A 22,923-nucleotide genomic window follows, 5' to 3' on the forward strand; every position below is an offset into this window, starting at 1 on the left:
TTTTAAAATCGTTTCTTCTAACGATAGTATGTCGAAAGCGTCATAAAATAGAGCTGAAGGACAAACGTAATCATGGAAGAATTTCATTCGATTTTATCGTGGAAACCGGAGGTACTGAGCCACCGTTTTACAAGGTGATGGCTAGCAATATGAAACCGATTCCAGTAGCTAAATTCCAAGAGCTATCTTTACGACGTACACTCTTTACTACACTCGGTGTACTGATCCCACCATGACCTACAGCAACGCAAGAATGCATCATAAAACTATGCAAGTCACTGCCAGATACCATAAATTATCGCTGCTAACAAACGATGTTCACCCAGTTGCCCTACTTTCGTTCTAAAGTTACATTTGAGTTGAAGTATGTTCGATCGATCGTTCCACCGACAGTTTACTGTTTCCATCTATGTGATTGGAAAACTTATACGATTGGCACGTATACGTATATAGCGTTCCTGGGTGCCTTAAATCACAGGAAAAGTATGTAGTTCCTTCTACCACTTCCCGACATATTCCTCGAACTATGGAATATCAGTGTTTGGTAAGAACCAAACACTGATTAAGCATATTATTGCTAACGACATAACATTGCCGACAATAAAACCCAATCAATAGATAAAAGATTCGTCCCTAAAACTGACATGACATTAGTAAATGATGACTCGACCAGAGCACGAATCGGTGGACAGTGAATTGGACACCAGCGAAGTCAAGTTGCAAAGGAAAGCGAAATGCAAAAGACAAACAAATGATCAGCAAATTTACAAGTGTTTGATTAACCGACGTGAGTTGCGATGTTTTATCGAATGTGGCATGGTTCCCTGCTCTTTCATCCCTGACAGAGCAATCCTCGGCAACCGACCGACGATACCTACCAGATTATTGACTTAAACGATGACAAAGTGATAATCATTACCGTGGAACCGCCTGTTACGTCGTTATTTGGTCAGATGCTTTGGTGACTCGTCAATAGCAGCAACGTATTCGCAAATAACGGCATTTGTTTTTACTCGATGACGTTACGTATAATTTAAAACAAAGTTTTGAAAGTGAACCAGGCAAGTAAATATTCACTTTGGTCTACTCAACGATGAAAATATCAGTTAGTTAGACTAAATGATATAAAAACAACTTTTGAATTGTATCGCATCGAACTAAATGAGAAAATTTACTCGTTCTTTCACATATCACAATGAAATACTTTCTTCATTTTAAAAACAATCGAAGCTTTTTTTCAATAAATAAGGAAAAAGCTCAGCGGACTCAGATTGAAATTATTTTCATTTTGAGTTCTACTAAATACTAAAACGACGCCTCACAACAATACGATAAAATTTGTGCTGTCATGTGTCAGGAATGATGTCACACATTAATGAAAATTTAGTTTCCGAAGATGAACAGTTTAGTTTTTGCTGCGAGATTTTATGGCATGGCGGCTCACTCATCAATTATTCAAAACAACTAATACGTATGATAGGTACGCATAAACAAATTCAAAGCTGTTCTACTGAAGCTGAACTGCTGAGCATATTTTGCATATTTGTGCTGAATTTTAATTTTGCAATTTACATTGTTAAAATATTACGACCTTAATTATCTAATGGATAAACTGTATAGATTGTCCGTCAGAGATGTTAACCCGATAGATTGTCTGTTAGAACATGTGTGTTCTTACTAGTACTTACTTACTTTACTTTACTTTACTTTACTTTACTTTACTTTACTTTACTTTACTTTACTTTACTTTACTTTACTTTACTTTACTTTACTTTACTTTACTTTACTTTACTTTACTTTACTTTACTTTACTTTACTTTACTTTACTTTACTTTACTTTACTTTACTTTACTTTACTTTACTTTACTTTACTTTACTTTTTCGACGACAATCCGCTTATCGAATCTGGGCCGAATTTAGGACTTGTGGACGCTTCCCGGTCTTGGTACGCCTCTTCCTCAACTCTACGGTTAACACCGATAATATCAATATCATTCGCGAACCCTAGGAGCATGTGAGATTTCGTGTGATAATGGTACCGCTTCTCTACACGCCTGCCCTTCGAATAGAACCTTAGCTCGTCACCTTGCTTTAAACCATCTAACACCACAAACTAGTCCGATGTGTCACCCGCTAATCTGACGCTTGATTTTTTGCTATCAAGGGCAGCCATGTTCAAGCATAATCCGCCACAGCTCATTTCGTTTAACTGCATCGTACACCGCCCTGAAGACTATAACCATACGGTGAGTCTGCAAGTTAAATTCTCGGAATTCATCGAGGATTTGTTGCAGGGTGAACATTTGGTCCGTCATGAAACGTCCCTTTCGAAAACCGCACTGGTATTCGCCAACAAAGGTTTCCTGTAAAACCCTCAATCTATGAAATGGTATGCGGGAGAAAATTTTGTATGCAGAATTGAGAAGATTATTGCCTCGATAACTGCTACATTCGAGTCGGTGGCTCTTTATGTGAATATTGTATATGAGACCTTCCAACTAGTTCGTAGGTAGTTCCTTCTCAGTTCATACCTTTAGTACAACTTGATGGATTGCACAATACAGCCGTTCGCCCCCGACTTTCAAAAGATCGGCGGACCTGCCGTCCTTTTCAGCTGCTTTGCGTTTTACAGCTCTCTGGCTGCTCGTCTAAAGTTGGCGGATCCACTGCTTGTCCATTATCCTCAATCGTTATTCCTCAATCCTAATTCTGTTGATAGCTCCATCTTGTTTACCATTCAACAGTACATCGAAATGTTGTTTCCAATACCCTGACCACCTCCAATCTTTCGGTAATCAGGTTCCCCTCCTTGTCGTTGCACAAAACAGAAGTTGGCAAGGTACGGTTCCTTATTCCGTTGATCATTTTAAAGAAGTTTCTCGTATCGTACCTCGCGAAGCAATCCTCCGCGTCCCCAAGAATGCGATCTCAGTGCGTTTCTTACGACAGTGAAGTCGTTTTTCAGCAACTCTAGCATCTCGGTATTCCTCTCTGCTCTGGTATCTGTAACATGGTGCAGCCAATAGGTGAGTTCTGGCTGCATTCTTCTCGTCAGTCACCCGTTGGCACTCTGCGTCAAACCACTCACTGGAAGACGCAGAAGCAGTAGTACCCAACACTTCTCCCGCTGTAGTATACTGATCGCATCACGGATGTGCTTCCACTGCTCAGGATCTCTCCAAGTTGCCGTTCCGATCCGCTCATCAGTTTTCTGAGAGTACTCTGCAGCAACTTCTTCCGCTGATAACTGCCGAATGTTCAGTCATATGTTCCTTCTTGGTCTCGATTTGAATACCTTGGACAACAAGGCGCGAATCTTGCTTACTACGAGAAAGTGGTTTGAGTCGACGTTTGGTCCCGATCTCCGCTAAGGTTGTTTGCATTCTGGCTGGTACAACGGGGCGATGAGGATAGGAGATGCTAACAAGAAGCTGAGGACGTAGATGCGTAGCCTATTTTATGCCTACAGGTACACGTTATCCAGCTATCTACTAGTAGTACATAAAAGCTTATTATTGCTCTGAAATTTTTTGTCCTACTTCCACAGTGATTGTGCTTATGGTTCAGAAGTTGTACATGAAAATGTATATTAATGGAGACGCATCGTACATCAATCAAATTGCATTATTTTTAAATGGTTATTTAGCACTCGAAAACAGACACTGATAAAGGCGAAATACGTCATATGTCACGAATAAATATAAATAGCAGAATTTATTTTGGAAAAGCTTTCTTTTTTATTTATCTTCTGATGCAATTTGATTTCGGACACCCTTTAATACCACCAAAGTAAACTGCATAAAGCGGAATAAAATCGTAAGATACCGTTTTTATTGCGCAATAAGCTTCCTTGCAGCCCCTTTTTCATTCGCTTGACAAGCGTATTAAACATTCCACGTTTTGTTAATTTGTTAATTGCGGAACAACTGAAACAACTGTCGGTCGATGAAACTGGCTCAGCCAGCTTTCCGCGCTTTTCACACTATTTCATTTACGCACATTTTTCCGTCGTTACTTTTCCAATTTTAGATAAACAGTAAACCTAAGAGCAAGGTTGTTCGATTAACGGTTGTAAAGTTACTTAGTTTGATTTCAAACTACTTGGATAAAAAATTTAAATCATAAAATTTAAAACACATAAAAAAATTAGAGTGTAATAGCGTCAAAAAGGTCGTAGACAGCCCGTATGGCTGACGGAGGACTACATTAGAGCGAGCTTTGCGTTAAATCCTTGAATGTTAAAAAGATAAGTTTAGACCAAATAAGGCCATTGCAAATCATTTTCAAAGTTTTTATCACCACCCCCCCCCCCCCCCATCCCCCTTTTAGAAATTGGCTTGAAAAATCGGGGGGCAAAAAAATAATTTGTAGGATATCAGTTTATTTTTTTTTGTAAAATTAATTGTCTGTGGGCTCTATAACCTGAAAAACTCTAAAAATGAGTGTACGAGTTGAGTTAACGCTTCTAGCACGAAATAAAAATGGAAGTTCAAACAGTGGAATTTCCGAATCTCGGCCAAAAATTTTTTGTTCATTTTTGTCTTTTTGTTCGTAAATTTTTGCATGAAAAATAACAACGTATTTATTAAAAGCAAGAATAGATTTGGTTTTCACGATTAAACTTCTAGTAAAAATGCCTAAAATCCATATTTGTTTTGCTCGATTAAAAAATTCTCTTGGTTTTTTTTCGCCCCCCACCCCCTTCAGTGGCCCAACACCGGAGGGACAAAAACTTTTTTAAATATTTGTAATGGCCTAACGTGAAAGAATATAAAACAATTACCACAGGAATAGTATTACCTTTCTGAACAATCGGAACTTTCATTTGAAACATGTGTGCTAAAAATCATTGGCATTTTACTGTATTTGAAATTGGCGTGTTGAAGTTTTTTTTGTTGGGGGATTTGACTACTTTGTCCATTAATTAGAATTTTTGTAGTGTTGAAGTCAGTCACCATGACTACCCAGTCACCTTAAACGCTAGATGGCGAAATTTACTGCTATTTTACTGCTAACCATTTTATAGTACTGACAATGCGTATTTGCAGCAGATTGCTGACAGAAATTATTTGAACTGAATTTTGGATAGGGTTATTAATTTCCGACGTAGTAAGTAAAGCCATTCTAATATTCAGTATTTGTTGGATTTGTTGGATTTAATGAATACTCCAAAAGTTTTTGTGCTGATTTGACTGAAACACACTTACCTTCTAATCCGTGAACTTTGAAATCACTGAAAAGCGATTATTGAAGCATATTATTGAAATTACGCAACTGACTTTATTTCTTAAATACGTCGTACCGTTTTAAAATCCGTCCATCAAAATGTTTCGTCGTCCGAACTAAAAATCACAACAATGCTTACGAAGCTAACGCGCTTGTATTTGTGTAGGACGGTATGACAAATGTTATTCTGCAAAATTTCTGCAGGTCAGGCAAGTTTTCCTGGCTGAAAAATATCGACAATGCCTTGCATGAGTTATTTTCATTTATGAATGACGGAACTTAAAACGATTAGTCGACATTTTCTTTTTCGTCGCACGAAAAAATGTAGGAAATTTGACTGGTAGGACTTCTTTAATGATAAAAAGCATTTAAATAGATCTCAGCTCACTTTGATTGATTGCGTATGATAGACAACAAACTTAAATACTAGGGAAGAACTAGTTTTGCATTGTGTGTCATAAAAATGCTGATGTTTTTAATAATTTATGTTGGATAGGACGGGAATAGGCAATTACGACGAAGCAGCAACATACCCACCAATGTCAAAAGTGCCAGCAAAGGGTTGATTTACTGCTTATGTTAATGCTAATTGGTTACTTGGGTAAGCACCGCAAAGTTTAACAATGTTTCCTCTCTTTTTTGGATACAAGAAGTTAAACATCGTCTTACTGTATCTATCTCGCTCATATAAACAGTCCCTTAAGTAAATCGTAAAAAAATAACAATTGTTGCAGTACCTATTTATTTTATCTTGTACCTAGTATTGCCGTTCAAAATACTACGTACTGAAGAAAAAAAATAATACCAACTTATAAATGCATAAGTGTAAATATTCCAGGACCTTCCTTGCTGCTCTCAATATAAAATCAATCGCAACCGGGGTGTGGTACCAAAGCTGCAGTAAATCGCAAAATAATCCTCCGGTAAGACTGCAAGTTGATAAGAGCGGTTTGAAATCTGAGGAAACTTTTTTCCAATTTTACCGACATCGTTTCTAATGTTGACTTGTACATCTGTCCAGGAGACAGAGTAGCACCTTTGGCATCGCTCCTCTGCCATTCGATTCGAGCGAAGTGTGAAAAGACATGCCAGAGAAACGGAGCTGCGAACTAATATAGTTAACTAGAGCAGGGAAAAGTGGAACCACCTCGAACGTGTAACGATCGAGAGCCGGCAAGTTGGGGTAAATATTTACTTTTCATATAGAGTTCCCTTGCACACGATTCGGTTTCATCCAACCAGCTTGGCTTAGCTAGATGAAGATGCAAGACAATCAGAAAAGTTTTGATTTTAGATGACGCAGAAACGATAAAACTTCTGCATTTTCAATTTGGTAGCACTTCAAACAGGATTGAAAGATATGAGAAAGTAATGCATACTAAAGCATTTTTCTTATTAATCGATTCTTCGGGAACTTCGGCAACCAAACGCGAAACATGCGCTCTGCATTTCACGACTAGCATAAATACCTTGGTTTCCCGAGTCTATTCATCTCATGCCGAAACCTGTTTCATCTATTCACAACACTAGAAATAAAAATAATAGCTCCGAAAGTACTAAAATATTCTTTTTTTCTTGGGTTAATAAAAATGAATTTTATACAGCGACCAGAAGAAGATTTCACTTGTGAATCAACGCATTTTTCTCGCTTTTAAAATTTAGTTGAAAATTTTGAAGTTACCATTTTTCAACTCCTCAAGCACAGACGACACAACTGTACAATGGAAGGGGATAAATAGAATGACAATGAGATTTCGAATTTGGCATTTCTCAATTTTGTCTCTTGCAGCAGAATTCGTTTTAGGAAATATAAAGTAGCACATCCACCACAAATATGGTAACATGCTAACTAGCTTTAACATACGTGTTCTATAGAAAAACTTTTTAACAAGCATGAATAACAGCACATGAAACAAAATTGTGGAAAAAGGTTTCAAGAATTTATAAATTATAAATTATATATAAATTATAATTAATATCGGGCTAACGTAGTCCTACGTTAGCCATACGGTCGTATTTGTAAAATAGCCCTTCTGATTTTTCGGAGCAAAAAAAGCAAACAACTCTTTCCCACGAAACCACGTCACTGAGCAAAACGGACAGCTTAGTTTTTCAAAACCTCGCCATTGTTTGTGATGATCTTATTTTTAAGTTTTGATTTTACAATTGATATTTAAGTTGTTGGGAAATATTGCGGTCCAAACGTAAAAATCACGAATGGAAGGCGCACTAACACTTTTCAATACATTTAAATATTCTTATTATTTTTATTTTTGATTTTCATTTCTTTCCCCTACCGTCTCTTCATCAATTTTAGAACCACCGTTTAAAAAAATTAATATATATGTGTGACCGTATTTCAAGGTCAAGACTAAAAACATGAGATTAGTCTATTCTTATTTTTATCGAATAAACCAGAATAATGATAATAATCTATAATCTTAATCTACATCTTCTATCTTCTTTCTATACATAAGAAGCTTGTCTGTTGCCAAAACCAGGTCTCTGACAGGACGTCATAAGAGGCTTATCGGTAACTAAAAACAGATCCCTGACAAGACGTCATGCTTTTGTAGCAATGGGTTCCCGGTCAATCACCTCACTGATCGACTACTGGACTACTCGATTGCTCAACTGGTCGACTAGACTGCTCGACTGGACTGGTCGACTAGACTGCTCGACTCAACTGCTCTATTGGACAAATAGACTTGACTGCTTGACTGAATAGCTCGATTTAACTGTTCAATTCAACTGCTCGACTGGACTTCTCGGTTCGACTTGATAACTCGACTCAATTGCTCGATTCGGATGCTCGACTCTCCACACTCGGAATCGAATCCACTACCGTTTCTGATTCTTGTGAGCTGTTTGCAAACTTCTTCTCATCTGTGTTCGCCAATAAAACAGCCTCTGATCGAGATGCACAAACCGCTGCTTCATACGTTCCTGCTGATCTGGTCGACTTGAATGTGTTTGAGATTACTGCCGACATGATAATAACTGCTGCAAAAAAACTGAAGCGTTCTTTCTCTGCGGGGCCAGATGGCATTCCAGCTGTAGTCTTGAATCGCTGTATTGTACCGTTGGTCGTTCCTATACGCATTATTTTTAACAAATCATTCGAACAAGCTAAATTCCCGAATACTTGGAAGGAGTCGTTTATATTCCCAGTGTATAAAAAAGGCGACAGCCGGAATGTTAGGAACTATCGCGGAATTACTAAGTTGTCTGCCGCGTCAAAATTGTTCGAAATAATTGTTAGCAGTATGATGTTGTCTCGTACAAAAAACAATATATCTCCAGCTCAGCATGGCTTCAAGCCTGGACGTTCCGTTTGTACGAATTTAATGGAGTTTACCTCTACCTGTTTTTCGCAAATAGAGAATAAGAAGCAAGTGGACGTAATCTACACGGACTTGAAAGCAGCTTTTGATCGAATTGACCATACAATAGTATTGCATAAAGTTATTCGACTCGGTGCATCGCAACAATTAGTGCAATGGCTCAGCTCGTACTTGCGTGACAGGGTATTGCGCGTGAAGCTTGGCTCGTGTATCTCAGCGCAATTCACCAATACCTCAGGTGTTCCGCAAAGTAGCAATATGGGACCACTGCTTTTTTCAACGACGTTACGTTGCTATTGGATATCGGATGCAGACTTGTGTACGTTGATGACTTGAAACTGTTTCTACCTGTTGGAAAAACTGACGATTGTTGCCGCCTGCAAGCGTTACTTGATACATTTGTTGACTGGTGTAAACGAAACTGGCTCACACTAAGTGTGGCAAAATGTGAGGTGATAAGTTTCTACCGCATTAAAAACCCGATTGTATTCAACTATCAGATTGAGGGGTCTGAGCTGCGCAGAGTAGACTACGTTAGCGACCTTGGTGTGTTACTTGATACTAAACTAACATTCGACCTGCACCGTGAATCGATAATTTCGAAGGCAATGCGTCAGCTCGGCTTTATTTCGAAAATTGGTCGGAACTTCAACGATCCTCATTGCCTAAAATCGTTATACTGTGCTCTGGTTCGACCGCTGCTTGAAAATTGTAGTATAGTTTGGTGTCCTCAGCAATTAACATGGATCCTGCGCATCGAACGAGTGCAAAGTAAATTCATCCGGCTTGCCTTGCGACATCTACCTTGGCGCAATCCCGAGAACCTCCCGCCATACTCTAATCGATGCCGTTTACTTGATCTTGACTCATTAGACTACCGACGAAGAACCCAGCAAGCTGTATTCGTAGCCAAAGTCATCCATGGTGAAATCGATTCTCCCAGGCTTTTGTCACTACTGGATTTTCGTGCTTCACAACGGACTCTACGTTCTATTGGCCTACTGCAAGTTCCATTCCATCGTACTGTTTTTGGATATAATGAACCAGTTACCGCACCGTCTCTACCGCCTTATGAGGAACTTTGTCAACTAGTAGGAATTGCGCCTCTTGAGCAGCGACGAAAGGACATCATCGTCAAGACTGCTCATAAGATTCTGTTGGGTACTCTGGACTGCCCTGCTGTTTTATCGCGGCTTCAGTTACACTGCCCTCGTCGACCGCTACGGAATCAACAGCTTATGCGTGTCGATTCGCACCGCACAAATTATGGACTTTATGAACCAATTCGTCGAATGGCTTTGGAGTATAATCGTCGCGGAAGCAACATGTTTTTTTAGTTACTTTTGTACATTTGTAAAGTGTGTGTATTGTATTTAGTAGTTTTTTGTAGTTAGTTTTTGTTCCTATTGATTTATGTTTGTACAACTGTTTCAAAAGATATTGCGTTTTTGTGCCGCTTTGAGTAAGAATATGAGACTTACTCAAGGTGGCTTTTCCCAATCTAATCACAATTCATTAAGACTCACTGTCGGATGAAGTAAATAAATAAATAAATAAATAAATAAAATAAATAAATGTATTAGAACCTTTTTGAAAGTTGAAGAGTTATTTGAGTTCGATGAGCCTTCGCATAAATTTTTGCAGAAAATAAAAGCCTCTAATCTGTTATAGTAATTAGACTTCATGTAGACATTAGCCAGATGAATTACAAATATAAATAAATAAATATAAATAAATAAATATAAATAAATACTCGACCCAACTGCTCGACTTGACTGTTCGGTTCGTTAATTTATTTCTGTTAATTAATTTTTCTTTTAGTTTTAATTAATTTCCTAAAGCCAGGTTCAACACTGATCCGCCTTCATTAAGACATCAATTTTGAACAGACTCTAATAGAATAACGATGCAAAAAATCAAAGGTAAAAGATAGTTACAAAGACGTTTTACTTTCAAAACATTAATTTTTTTATTTAGGTTCAAATGAGGGAAATAATTTCTGACTTATTAGAACGGGGAGATTTTGCTATGTTTTCCTTAAAATGGACATAAATGCAATCGCAGATGAATACAAATGTCGTCACGGACTAGGGAAGCAAAACTTGTGCTACTTGTGATTGGTTGATTAATCAATTATGACCAGTGCTTAAAAATCTCATATTCAATTTATGCAATACGCCTAAATTGATGCAATATACTGCTCATTCTTTGCTGTTTCTAGTACAAATGAAAAGAACTCAGCATTGCCGATGAAACCAACGATTCGAGCGAATCGCTTGCGTTCACGTTCGTGTTTGTCTCTACATGCATTCATTCTTGGCAATAGTTAATGAAATCAAATGTGAACCATTTATTCATTTTTAACTGCCGACAACGACAAACGAAAATACAATAAAAGTAAATATAGCTTCGATGTTTTAATTATTTTCCTAAAGCCAAGTTTTGGTTGATTTCAAAAAGCAGGCAGTTTAAAAAACTAAATTATTGGTACTCAAAACCTAACCATTCATGAAGAACGTATGTTTAGATTTGGATTTTACATTCATACCTCCCCGAAAGACGAAGTTCTGCGTTAAAAATCACATTCAGTATTACTGCGGATGAAACAAACGCTGAAACATTCGTAGGCGACTTCAAAAAAATCTCATATTCGAACAAGTTATGTCAAATGCAATCTGACCGAAGGGAAATTTCCTACATGAACAATGCCGAAGAATCGACTTCAGGTCTGGCAGTCGCAATAGAGAGTATTGCGCAGAACCAACAACACCGACAACAGAAACATCTTGTTAACACAAGCTTACGTAATTCTAGTAAAAGTTTCCTGCGTGACTCTTATTTTCTCTCGATAACCCACTTCGACAAAATGCTCATTCCTCGCTACAAAATGGAAAATGCACTTCATTGCAATGGCATCGCATAAACCGGAAAAACAACCATTTGAAATTCAAGTAATGTGGTTCACACCGCACCTCAATGCGTCTCTATGCCACTATCTCTAGCTTTCTTGTAAAATATATTTATTCAGGAACTTGCTGCCAGCATCTCCCACACTGTTGTACTGCCAATATGTACTACGGTACTTCGGTGCTGTTTTCATGGCAAATGCGCACAGATTCCAGCTGTCCCATCATCAGGAATGTATGGTACATTGGAAAACATCGTCATTATTCCTCCTGGGCTGTGCAGCTGTCTCAGGGTGGGTCAAATGTTCATTAGCAAGGCATAGTTTCTTTTTTTGTCTCTTACACGTACCAGGACTGAAGCGATTTGACCCTCGAGAGAAATTTGAATCAGTTACATTTTCTCTAGGATTGATACGATTAAATCTCAAAATGTTTTGAATTTTCCCAACTCTTTTGGATTTAATGGAGCCGCCTTATTCATTACGGTTAAAGTCCTTGTTAGCCATTGTAAGTAGTAAGAGTTGCAAAATAAAGAATACATCCACCCTTACGGGGATGTTGAGTCAATGTAAAATCACATTTTCCTTCTACTCTCGTAACGCAAAAATGGTGTTACCTTCGAGTGATTTGGGAAAGTTTAATTTTTCTGGCACGTACCGTAGAACACATTTACCATTTTATTGCCTCAATCGACCAGCAGCTTAGCGAAATGCTATTGCAACAAAAATGATTAGAATTGTTTCAAATTATCATTACAAGTTGTATTATAATAAAAATAGAACTAATACCTATACGACGAATTTACAAAAATTAAAATGTTGTTACGGCATGTTTTCCTAACAACAGAAAAGAATCATAATACCTAATCGCTAAGCGATACGGCAGAGCGAACCATTGCATTGGTTCTTTATGAAGCGGTAAACAACATGCTCGCCTGTACATATTTAAGCAAATATGTACGGATAAGGTATGGGAAAAGCAGTAGCAGTAGGTGGAAGATTTGCGGTGCAAATAGTTTTTTCTTCCCTCTATCCCGGTGATATTTACGATCAGTTAGAAGACAAACTAAAAACATAAAGAAAAAACTTTCCGAATGAGAATAACATTGTAGCTGAAGTTTATTAGATAGTTCGATATAACCGTAAATATAAAGTATTCCTTCCTTTGAGGTCAGATCCAAACAAAAGCGTAATGTTTGTCACCTGATTTAAATTTTCAACCTTTAATAAAACCACGTAATCTTTTACACTACGGTTAGGTAGAGTTAACTTACCTGTGAAAATACATCGATGCTTCGAATTCCCGAAAAGGCTCTCCTTCTAGGAATGTTTTGACTGCGCTGATTGACGCTTCGAACAGTTCTTTGCTACAAGCTATAAGAAAACAAACAAAATATGTATAAATCACTTATCACACTAATGAGGGTTTTGAAACACAAATAACAAACTAAACATAGAATAATCATGTGACCTACTGGACAGTTTACTCCGCACTTGTGCGACAATGTCGTCGTTCAGGACGTCCAGCACGAAATCGTCGTCGCCGTGGGTTTTCTTGGTTGCCGCATTCTGACTGCTATTGTTGGCGGTGGTAATGGCGTTAGCGGGATTGGACAATGAGTTCGACCCAGTTAAGCTCTTTTTGTCGATTTGATCATCGTGGTTGCTGATTTTCTTAGTGTCTCCACCGATACCACTGTCGTCATCGCATTTCCCATCATCTCCGTCACCTCCACCTCCGCCGCCGCTGTCCTCGGTTACATGACTGCTATCGACGCACAGACCCAGGTATCGTTTGACCACTTCGTACGCCAGATCGATGCGATTCTCATCGGCCGCAATTTCATATCTGTTGATAAAAAGAGGAACAATTTGTAATTTTTTGCAGCTTTTATACAAATTTTTAACTGAGAGAATCTATGAAATATGATAAAACTCAAGATGCAGTTAAAATAATCATGAATCTTATTATTTCACTAGCGATACCGAATCAAGTATTTTACTGAGCTTAGCTTATAGTTGGATTTCGAATTTGGCATGGTTCGATTTTGGCATGCCTTGATTTTGGCAACAAAAGTATCCGTTTTTGGCAACACAAGATATTTCTCTTCCATTCTCTATTCTTAAATATCAATCAGTTTTGCATACATGCTTTAAATGACGAAAAAATGATGCCCTGAGTATGTTCATGAAAAAAAGTTGTGTGGCTTCGAACAATAATATTTTTATTGCCGTAGGACTACGTCTTACCGCAGGGTGTCAATAACTTATTTGCACCGGACGGGTAGCTCTTGTCGGACTTTTTAAACATAAAATGGTTGCAATCGGTGATTAATGATATTTAGTCAACTTCTAAAGCATTTACATTAAATTTTTTCATATCGAAAAAGGGTCTCGATTTTGGCACGGTTTCGATTTTGGCAACATAGCCCACACGCATTTGTTGCCAAATTCGAAATCCTACTGTATTGTGTTTTTCCTGGCGGTGAATCGCTTAAACTAAATTTCATTTGCTAGTTGCCATTGTGGCACTGCGGTTTTCGGTACAGATCGAATAAAGCTCTTATATTATTAAATATGCTGAAAAATTGTAATCTTGGAACACAAATACCTAACAATCCTAAGCTACAGTGATACAAAAAGATCACACTGTAACTGTTAAATGCAAAACCAACACAGCACATATGAGGGTAAAAGCATACACACAAGCACATGTATGCCACAGATCTGATGATAGTCTATCAATTTAGAATTTCGTTACAGTGGACGCGTACATCTCCTTCCAAATTCTTTTTCTAATAATTGATTTATAATTCAAAAACATATCTATTCAAACTGAAAACGTTCCGTTTACTATTTGACGACTATAACCAAATTGGATTTGTTTGAAAATGCACACTTCTGGCCATGCGAAACCTGATCCTTCTTTTTCTAGACCCTGTGGAACACTAATAGCACTGAAGAACTGACATGACACTTCCTTTAATCCTTTAAAAGCCATCGTCCTGCAAATTTTGCTTGCACGCTAGCACCCTCTGTTATGCATGTTGCGGAGTAGCTTGCATTTGCAGGGTTTTATGCTGTAGGGTTTTGTTCATTCGAATGGTTTTATACTGAAAACTCAAAGCAACACTCGCGCGCCGCGGTGTGGCCATGTTGCGAAACATGCTTTTTTGAAAAATTGGTGGTTTTTAATTGGACGATGGAATTATCGCGAGTGTCTCGTCTGTTTGTCTGTGCTAATAGCGTGTTTTTGCTGAATACGTAACAGGCGACTGTGGCTAGCACAATTATGAAGCATGTTGATTTTTAATTTACTTACCTACTTCATACTTTGTTATTTAATACCCCTGTGAAAATGATATCGAAAGCCCTGAATAGCCACGGAAAAAGATTCGGCTTTGAATCTCGCCAAAGTGGTTTTAGTAATTATTTCGTCAAATGATGGCTTGTCGCTTGCATATCTAGCTATTAATTTTACATCACCGCCCTTAACATCAAATGAATCGCTCCCGTGGGAAATAATGTCGTTCTGCTTTAATTCTTACATACTACATCATTTTTCTTCAAGTTTTTACCTTAATTCTAAAAAGTTGCTTGTTGAAAATTACAGAATTTTCAGTCTGCAAACGTGCTGAATACTTTAATAAATAAATAATGGAACAACGAGTGACGTCCTCTATAACTGTGTACGTTACAGAGGACGACGCAGTGAGAATAGATGTTCAATGCGTAGTCAATGAATGAAGGGTAGTAAGTCGAAACGTCCGCTGAAAGCATCATAGCTTTTATTTTCACCGAAAAATCCACTAAAGTGATATATATTTTTGTGGAGTTTTTTTTCGGTGCGAAGAATGATAAACTTGATGAAATTGGAAAAATTTCGTTATGATGCCAAAAATATATTGGGTTGTTCAATGGCAGGTGGGACTCCAACCTACACTCTTTCGGTTGGTACCCGAGTGTTTTTTGAGTTAAACTACCGCCGCACCCTTATATTAGATAGTCTAATATCTGCTTTTTATCCCTCCGGTTTTGTTTTATCATTCCATACCTCTATCTTCTCGGTGACAGAAGCAAAAGGCAATCATACAAAAATAATTACCATCGCCGTATGTGTACATGTGAAAATACTGAAGAACGAAATCATGCAGGGTTCATGCACCGTATTCAATGGAACTGAGCCGAAGACCGAAGCTCTAGGTTTGGGCTAATACGTAATACCGACATTACGTTCAGTTATGAAAGGTACCAGTAGCGGTGCACACATGGGTTGATGGAAAACATAGCAGGAGTAACAGCAATCTCAAAACGCAAACTGCCAGTAGAATATTCAGGTGCATTATTTTTCACACTTATTAGACCAGCAAATGCCCTTCAATCTGAAATTTTAAAAGTGATTTGCACTCAGATTTGCGTAGGAAAAAAAATTGTGAAAATCCTTGGATATCGTGTCGTCGGTTCACTTCCTGCAAGCTGACCTGTTCAAACGTGTTGTAACAAATGAGCTGGCTCAATTTAATTTGATATACTTTACTACGACCATCGGTTGGATCAAGGTGTATTAGGGCAGCGTTGTACTGAGACCACATGTACTTAAAGACAGGGCAATGGAGTTTCGACGATTACGGATATTATATTGTTACATAAGTTCGTAGATATTGTGGGTTAATTTCGAAACTTGCCAAAGTATTTTTTTACCTTCTGATATGGGTTGCGAGCGCTTTTAGTTTCCCTATTTAATTTGTTCAATTATGGGAACTCCGACTGCAATCGGTAGCACATGCACAGATATTTAACCAAACAGGATTGAGGTTATTGATGAGGCCAGCTTTCTGCATGCATTTCACCTAGAAGATTATCTTGGCAAAATTCTGGTAAATTACAATCTAGCAATTTAGTGTTGCCTCTTGCCTGATACGAAAGCACCTTAACCAGGAGGAAAAACATATAGAGAACCGGTTTAACGGGAAAACTACTGCTAGGTGAAATTTACTCCTCTTCTATCCTCTCGTAAATTGATGTAAATATACCGTCTTCAGGTTAAGGATATAGCGCACCGAATACAACCAAAGAAAATCCATAAAAAGGACGGTTGATTTTCTCGGTAAATTTGATTCGCCGTATTTTTATGTATTTTTTTTGTTTCCAGTAGAAGGATATGAAAATTGAATTGTTCTGAACTTAATTTTAATGTAATTAAATGTGGAATTTTCATCCCAATGATATATTTCGATCACCTAAAGATAGTAATCAAAAGAATTGCAATATTATTTTTGACACATTTTGGTCAATCAAATCTAACAAAAAATTCCCTCGACTTGAACGCAATAAATGACACTGTTGTGTCGCTAGTATCCGTCAGCATTATTTTGGCACTTATTCCACGGGTTAACTGCCAAATTGACGCTAAAGGACGCAAATATCTGTTTGATCCCAGTAAGAGTTGTCGGACGGACGTCATCCGACACAGACCAACCTTTCGCTTGCGTTTGTCCGATGTTGTGCGACGAATTTTTACTGGAGTCTTTTATTAGATTACTTTCGGCACCAACTTATGCTTATTTTTTTTTAAATACCCTTTTGGCGTTTGGCTGGCACAAAAATCTAAAAATCCTATTGTCATGACCGTCCAAGTTTTAGATAATTTCTATCCTATCATTTTGTTAACAAATTAGCAAGATTTTTGGTTCAGACGGTCAGAAATTGTTCCCCGACGCAACCTTTTTAGAGATTTTTTTGGAAATTCACAACTTGAAAAATCGACAAATGTTGAGCGTTGTCAAAATTAAATAATCAGTTAAACCCACGTAGGCACAATTTTATTTCCGCGACGTTTTTGAAGTCCGCGACGACAAGTTTGAATATCATCTAGTTTTCATTTTTATATGGACACTGCGATACTTTATATTTTATTGTGATATTGTCCAGCTGTTTTTCTGTATTCCACACTTTGTTCTTTTCGGTATCGCTATTGAGTAAGTGAACTGCTTATTATCCTTATTGTCTGCTAACTATCCTGATTGAGTGTAGGTTTTTTTGCTCATCTTAATCATAAAGAGACAGAGAAATCTACTTCTCACAGCGACGAGATGATTCCACTTTCTGTTCAACAATGTCCTCTGTCCCCGAATAAATACAGTTTTTTCTTAGAACAGCTCATCTTGCGCAGGAAGAGCACAACTCAAGCAGAGCTAATCCTTTTCTTCACACACGGGAGACTAGAGATTATTGACTTCGTATGCCAAAGAGAAGATCGGACAGGTAATTATATGAGTGAAAGCCATTGGCGTAGCTAGGAAATTTCCCTGAGAGAGGCCTAGGGGGTACCTTCCAAAAAGATTTTCACCATGTATGAAAACATTGAACTACTAGTAATTACAAAAATATAATGTTCTCAGCATGAATATTTTATTAATTTTATATTGCCGAGTCGTCGCATCGATGCAAAGTGAGAATGTTCCGGCGGAAAACTTGCAATCGCAAAACATATATATATAAGCGCCATCGTCGTCGTTGTCATAAACAGCATAGAGCCGGGGTGGCTCGTGCTGTTTGAACCAGTTATCTCCATTCAACTCTTCTCAGATATCGCAAAGCACTTTCAACTTACCGCAGCTCTTTCCACTCGAACACTACAAGGGCGCGTAAGTCCTCTGTGAGCAGCGTCACGGCTTCAAGTGTATAAACCTGTCTAATAAGGGTTTAGTACATCTTGAACGTAGCGTTTTGCGAAGGGCAAAGTAGGCCCTGATTTCCCGCATGAATGCGTCGCTGGATCTCCTTACCAGTGTTATTGTCCGCGGTCACCAGAAATCCCAAATACATAAACTTATTTACCACTTTTAGTTCGTCGCTGTCGACGGTTACCGTCCGTGGAAAGCTTCCTTTGAGCCTCTTTCTTTCATGTATTTGGTCGTCGAAGCATTCATGTTTAGTTTAATCCTAGACTCCGCTTTCAGTCTGGCGAAGATGGCCTCCGCCGTCGCTAAGTTCCTGGCTATGGCTATCAAAGTCATCGTCAAAGCCTAGGAGTCGGCTACTCTTGATGAAAATCGTGCCTCTCGTTTCAGACCACGTATTTGTGGGTTATCTAACATAGCTGGTCTCGATCGACAGTAGCGTATGCTGCTTTGAAAACAATAAAGATGTGATGCATGGGCACGCTGTACTCCCGATATTTCTACAAGATTTGTCTGATGGTAAAATTTTGGTCAGTTTCGCGAGTCCCCATGAAGCCCATCTGGTAATTCCCTACGAAGCCTTGTACTATCGCTGACAGCCAGCGTACAGGGTCTGGGAGAGTATATTGTAAGCGGGGGTTACCAGCGTTATGTCACAATAGTTGCAGCAGTCGGGCCGCTGCTCCCCCTTTTTATAGATGGGACAAACCACTTCTTCCTTTCATTCCTCCGGTAGCTTCTCATGTTTCTAAACAATGTTTATAAAGCACTGCCAGTAAATGGTCCTTATAGCTTGTTGGTCTTCAGCAACCCGACTTCTCGTTTAATTTCTTGGAGATCAGGTGCTAGGACATTACTATCTTCTATGGGCACTTCTAGGTTAACTTTCGTTCCATCTTTTTCTGCAACTTCGCTTTTGATGTGTTTGTCGAAGTCCTGATGTCGACCACCTTACGCTCGTTTGTGATTAGATTCCCTTCCTCGTCCCTGTAGGACACAAACCCATATTCAGGTTTCAGTGTGTAATATCGCCACTATGAAGCTGTTGATATTCGATGCCCTGGCTAAAGCGGCTTGCTTTGGGACCTTGAGTGCATGCATTCTGCGATGCTTCGACAGAAAAAGAAAGATGAAACAAACATGGGGTTCATCGGAAGGAAAAGTAAAGGCGCGAAGCATTACAAAAGAAAACATTCAACTTGCTTTTCAGAGAAGGTTACATCCGGCAGAGAGAGAGAGAGAGAGAGAGAGAGAGAGAGAGAGAGAGAGAGAGAGAGAGAGAGAGAGAGAGAGAGCAAATCAATTCCACTTCTGCGCTTCGCTGTAAAATTTTCAGAGCACGATATAAGCCTGTTTATAATTTTTCCATGGACAAGAAGCTTCATTACGCACCTCAAGCCAGTACCATTCCTTATGACTTGCTCTGGCAAAGGACTATAAAGTTGGTAGAGCACACTTCAGCCTAAACGAAAGTACGAAAAAGCATGAGAATAAGCCCATACCTACTACATATTTTTGTATGTCTGAAGGTGTCGTTTTTCTTTGATACCTACTACCTTGCTTCACCAATCTAGTTCCATAATATCATAGTATTATCCACAAACAAGAAACCTCATTACGCTCTTTAAGCCAGTATCACTGTTATAAGATTCTCTGGCAGGAGGCTTCATTATTGGTTATGCTGAAAACAGTGCGAAACATAGATATGAAGCATAAAGTCATGCTAGAGTTATTTGTCAAAGACGCCCGAAAACATTTTATATTTTTTTTAAAAGGACATGAGCATTTCGTTTTCTATTTTCAACGACCTATTTGAGCTAGTAAAGAATTAATTTTTCGATTGTGCCACCTAATATTAGTGCTCTCACCCTAGAATAAATTTTACAACTAATGTTTTCAACTGCCACCCCCTTCATGTCATTGCATATTACATAACTGTTCAGTTTCTGGCTCCTTTGATACAGAAGCTTCTAGAATCTCCCACCAGGCGAACTTTCATCCGCAGCCTGCACCCATTCTGTCGTATCAATACCAGTAGCAAACGAATTTTAGACTGGCTTTTATCGTTCGTCACGTTTATCACGTTACGGCAACCCACCCACACGTCCTACTCTGTCAGCCGCTTTGGGGTCAAGCACTTCTCACGACACGACATAATTCTAAGAACGTCGCGGGGTATTCCACTTTCCGTCGTCCTGCTGGTGGAAGTATTTGCACATTAAATTCGAATTTGTCGATAAAATAAGCCAACAAAAAATAGGTAAAAATACACCAAGTAGTGAAATGTTAATGGATTCCTCTTTTTCTTTCGTTTCCTTGGTAGTCGAAATTATCACTATGACATTTTTAGTGAATTAGCAAAGAAAACTCATCCTTGGGATCGGGCACCGACAACAAGCTTCAGATTCATGTAACTCACTCAATTTATTTCGAAATTGCATAGTTGTCATGTGCAACCGAATATCAATGGCAGGGTCAATGTCATCGTCAATCATCAATCGTTTTTCTGTTTCATTTATGTTTCACTGTCGATACCGGTCATCCGTAATTGAATTGAAAATGGATTATAGGTCCACAGAGTAATCAAGTAATTGGAAAAATCATCAGCTTCACTTTATTTGAGATTAAAGGGATTTATTCTCTAATGAAACAAAACTCAAAAGTCAAGGCGGTTGAGTAAATTTCGTGAGATAAGCTTCATTCATGTATTACTTCCTGCGTGGTTATCAGAGATTTATGTGTTAAATCTGTTTCGGATGAAATACTAACTTTTTCTTTTCAAATGACTTACACCAAAAACAATGTTTTTTCAACTTTCGCATTTAATCTAAAACGGTGTACCGTGATTTTAGCTAGAAGCTCGTTTTTCAACAGAACGTAATTAGCTAATGCTTGACCCAACTAGCCCGTCTCTACCTTATCCTATGTGCATCAAAACTTTAATATTGCTTTTGGGTCAACAAAATTCTCCACCCATGCCATCCGTTGTTTTACTGCAGCTGAACGAAGCATCCCATATTTCCGGTTCCGGAAATTCCCACTTGTTCGGGTGCGCCGTCGTAACCAGAAGTCATAAATGAAAATTTATAGTTGTTCCAGTTTGGGAGCTTTTTGTTACGTTCCACACGGTGCTGCCGTATTGTAGAAAAGGTGTAAATGATGCTGGTGGAGCAGAAGGTACAACAAATCACTTTTTGAGCAAGATTCAGCGAACGGTTACTATTTTCCCACGTGTGTGTGTGTGGTGCTGGTGATAGTTGGCAGAGAGTCGAAACGAAAAGGCAAATCTAGTTACCCCAATCGTGAAGTGTGTGTTTTTACTCTAGGTACCTACCTCTACTAATTCAGTTTTCCTCGTTTTTGACTATCTCGCCAAGGACGGGCTACAATTTCACCCCAAAACAAGTAAGCTTTATAATTAATTTTGATTGCATGAGTTTTTCCACTTCGTCCTCGTCCATGCTATTCAATCAACAGTGGCTGAGCTGATTTAAAAGCTGCTAGGAGCCTCGAAAGGACTCAAAAACTAGTTCATGAGTCTCGAAAATATATTTTTGAATGAATGTTTTGATTGAAAGTCTGTATAAAAAAAAGTGTTTTGTTTATATGAAGACATCAAACTTATTTTTTATTCGATCAAATCGATCAGCAGTGCTCGCTAATAAAATTAATTTGTCCTTCTTACTAGGGAGTAAATGTGTTTTTGTGAAGAACGAACATTGGAAGGTCTGAGAAAAATGATTGATTAATTAATTATGATTGAATTTATTTGATTGATTATTATTAATTGATTATGATTGAAAACGAAATTCAAAAGTAATGTAAGTTCCTGTCCAGATGGTTATGTAAGAGGAATGACTAAGATTCAGTTTAGTTGACCAATACAACTACAAGAGTGATTAAACCTTTTTCATACTACTTATTATGTCATTCAATGCAAGAAATGCGCTATCGCAGAATTTTGCTCACTTTAAAAAAAAAAAAAGTCAATTTCGCCCCTCCAAATATTCGAAAAATTTAGATTAGGATCTTTCTATACTTTTATTGCAGTAATCTCTCCCTTGACGCGGACTTGCAACGTTTCTTCGTCGAGTAAAGCGAATATACATGCTGCAAAGGACATATTATAAGTTCTTTGACATTGATATTTCTTATTACAGATAACGACAGAACGTGATAATACTTCATAGAAGAGGATAGACTAAAACAAATAGCATCTTTCAGGGATTTTATCCTTCTGTGAGCTTCAACAATTTAAATGACTCAGTACTTACGCAGCTTTAAAAAAATAACTGGTCCGATCTACCATACCGCTCGATCCAGCGAAACGAGTCATAAACATTAAACTAGTTCTCCACAGTTGGTTTGAAAGTCCCATAAACCAAGAAGCACCCCAGAAACTCTTCAAAATTAAAATCAAATACGGCAAAAGAATAGGACAATTCCAGTGCAAGGCAGTGAACGTTTAACGTACGTCGTAGTTTCCCTTGCACGTTGATATAACCAGGATTCTGTGTCGTCTTCGTTTCTTTTTATCGGCTATTAACCTATATATGCTGCAGCTGCGAAGCGCACCACCACAACCATGCAAGCAAGGCAGCAAGTGAGCAGCGATTGTGTGACGTTTTTCCGCTTATTCACGAGGATATTGCTACCATTCGACGGTGCATCGGGAGATTCTTGGAAAACGTTACCATTTTTATGTTCGGCATTTGCGGCTATCATTTTTGTTCCATCTTTTATCGCTGTTTGGTAACAGAGCATT

The 22,923-nt window shown here is 38.3% G+C and overlaps 1 protein-coding gene across 1 annotated transcript in view; it reads right to left on the bottom strand.

Annotated features, from left to right (window-relative positions):
• LOC128732955 (G protein-coupled receptor kinase 2) overlaps positions 1–22,923 on the bottom strand; it is a 128,101-nt gene that overhangs the window by 21,531 nt on the left and 83,647 nt on the right. Inside the window, exons 5-6 of the mRNA XM_053826437.1 lie at positions 12,951–13,324; positions 12,750–12,849 (exon numbers count right to left, since the gene is read on the bottom strand). Of these exons, the coding sequence (XP_053682412.1) occupies positions 12,750–12,849; positions 12,951–13,324 (474 nt within the window). The remainder of the gene's footprint in view (positions 1–12,749; positions 12,850–12,950; positions 13,325–22,923) is intronic.

Source organism: Sabethes cyaneus, chromosome 1 (genome assembly GCF_943734655.1).
Source record: "Sabethes cyaneus chromosome 1, idSabCyanKW18_F2, whole genome shotgun sequence".
Lineage (NCBI taxonomy): Eukaryota > Metazoa > Arthropoda > Insecta > Diptera > Culicidae > Sabethes > Sabethes cyaneus.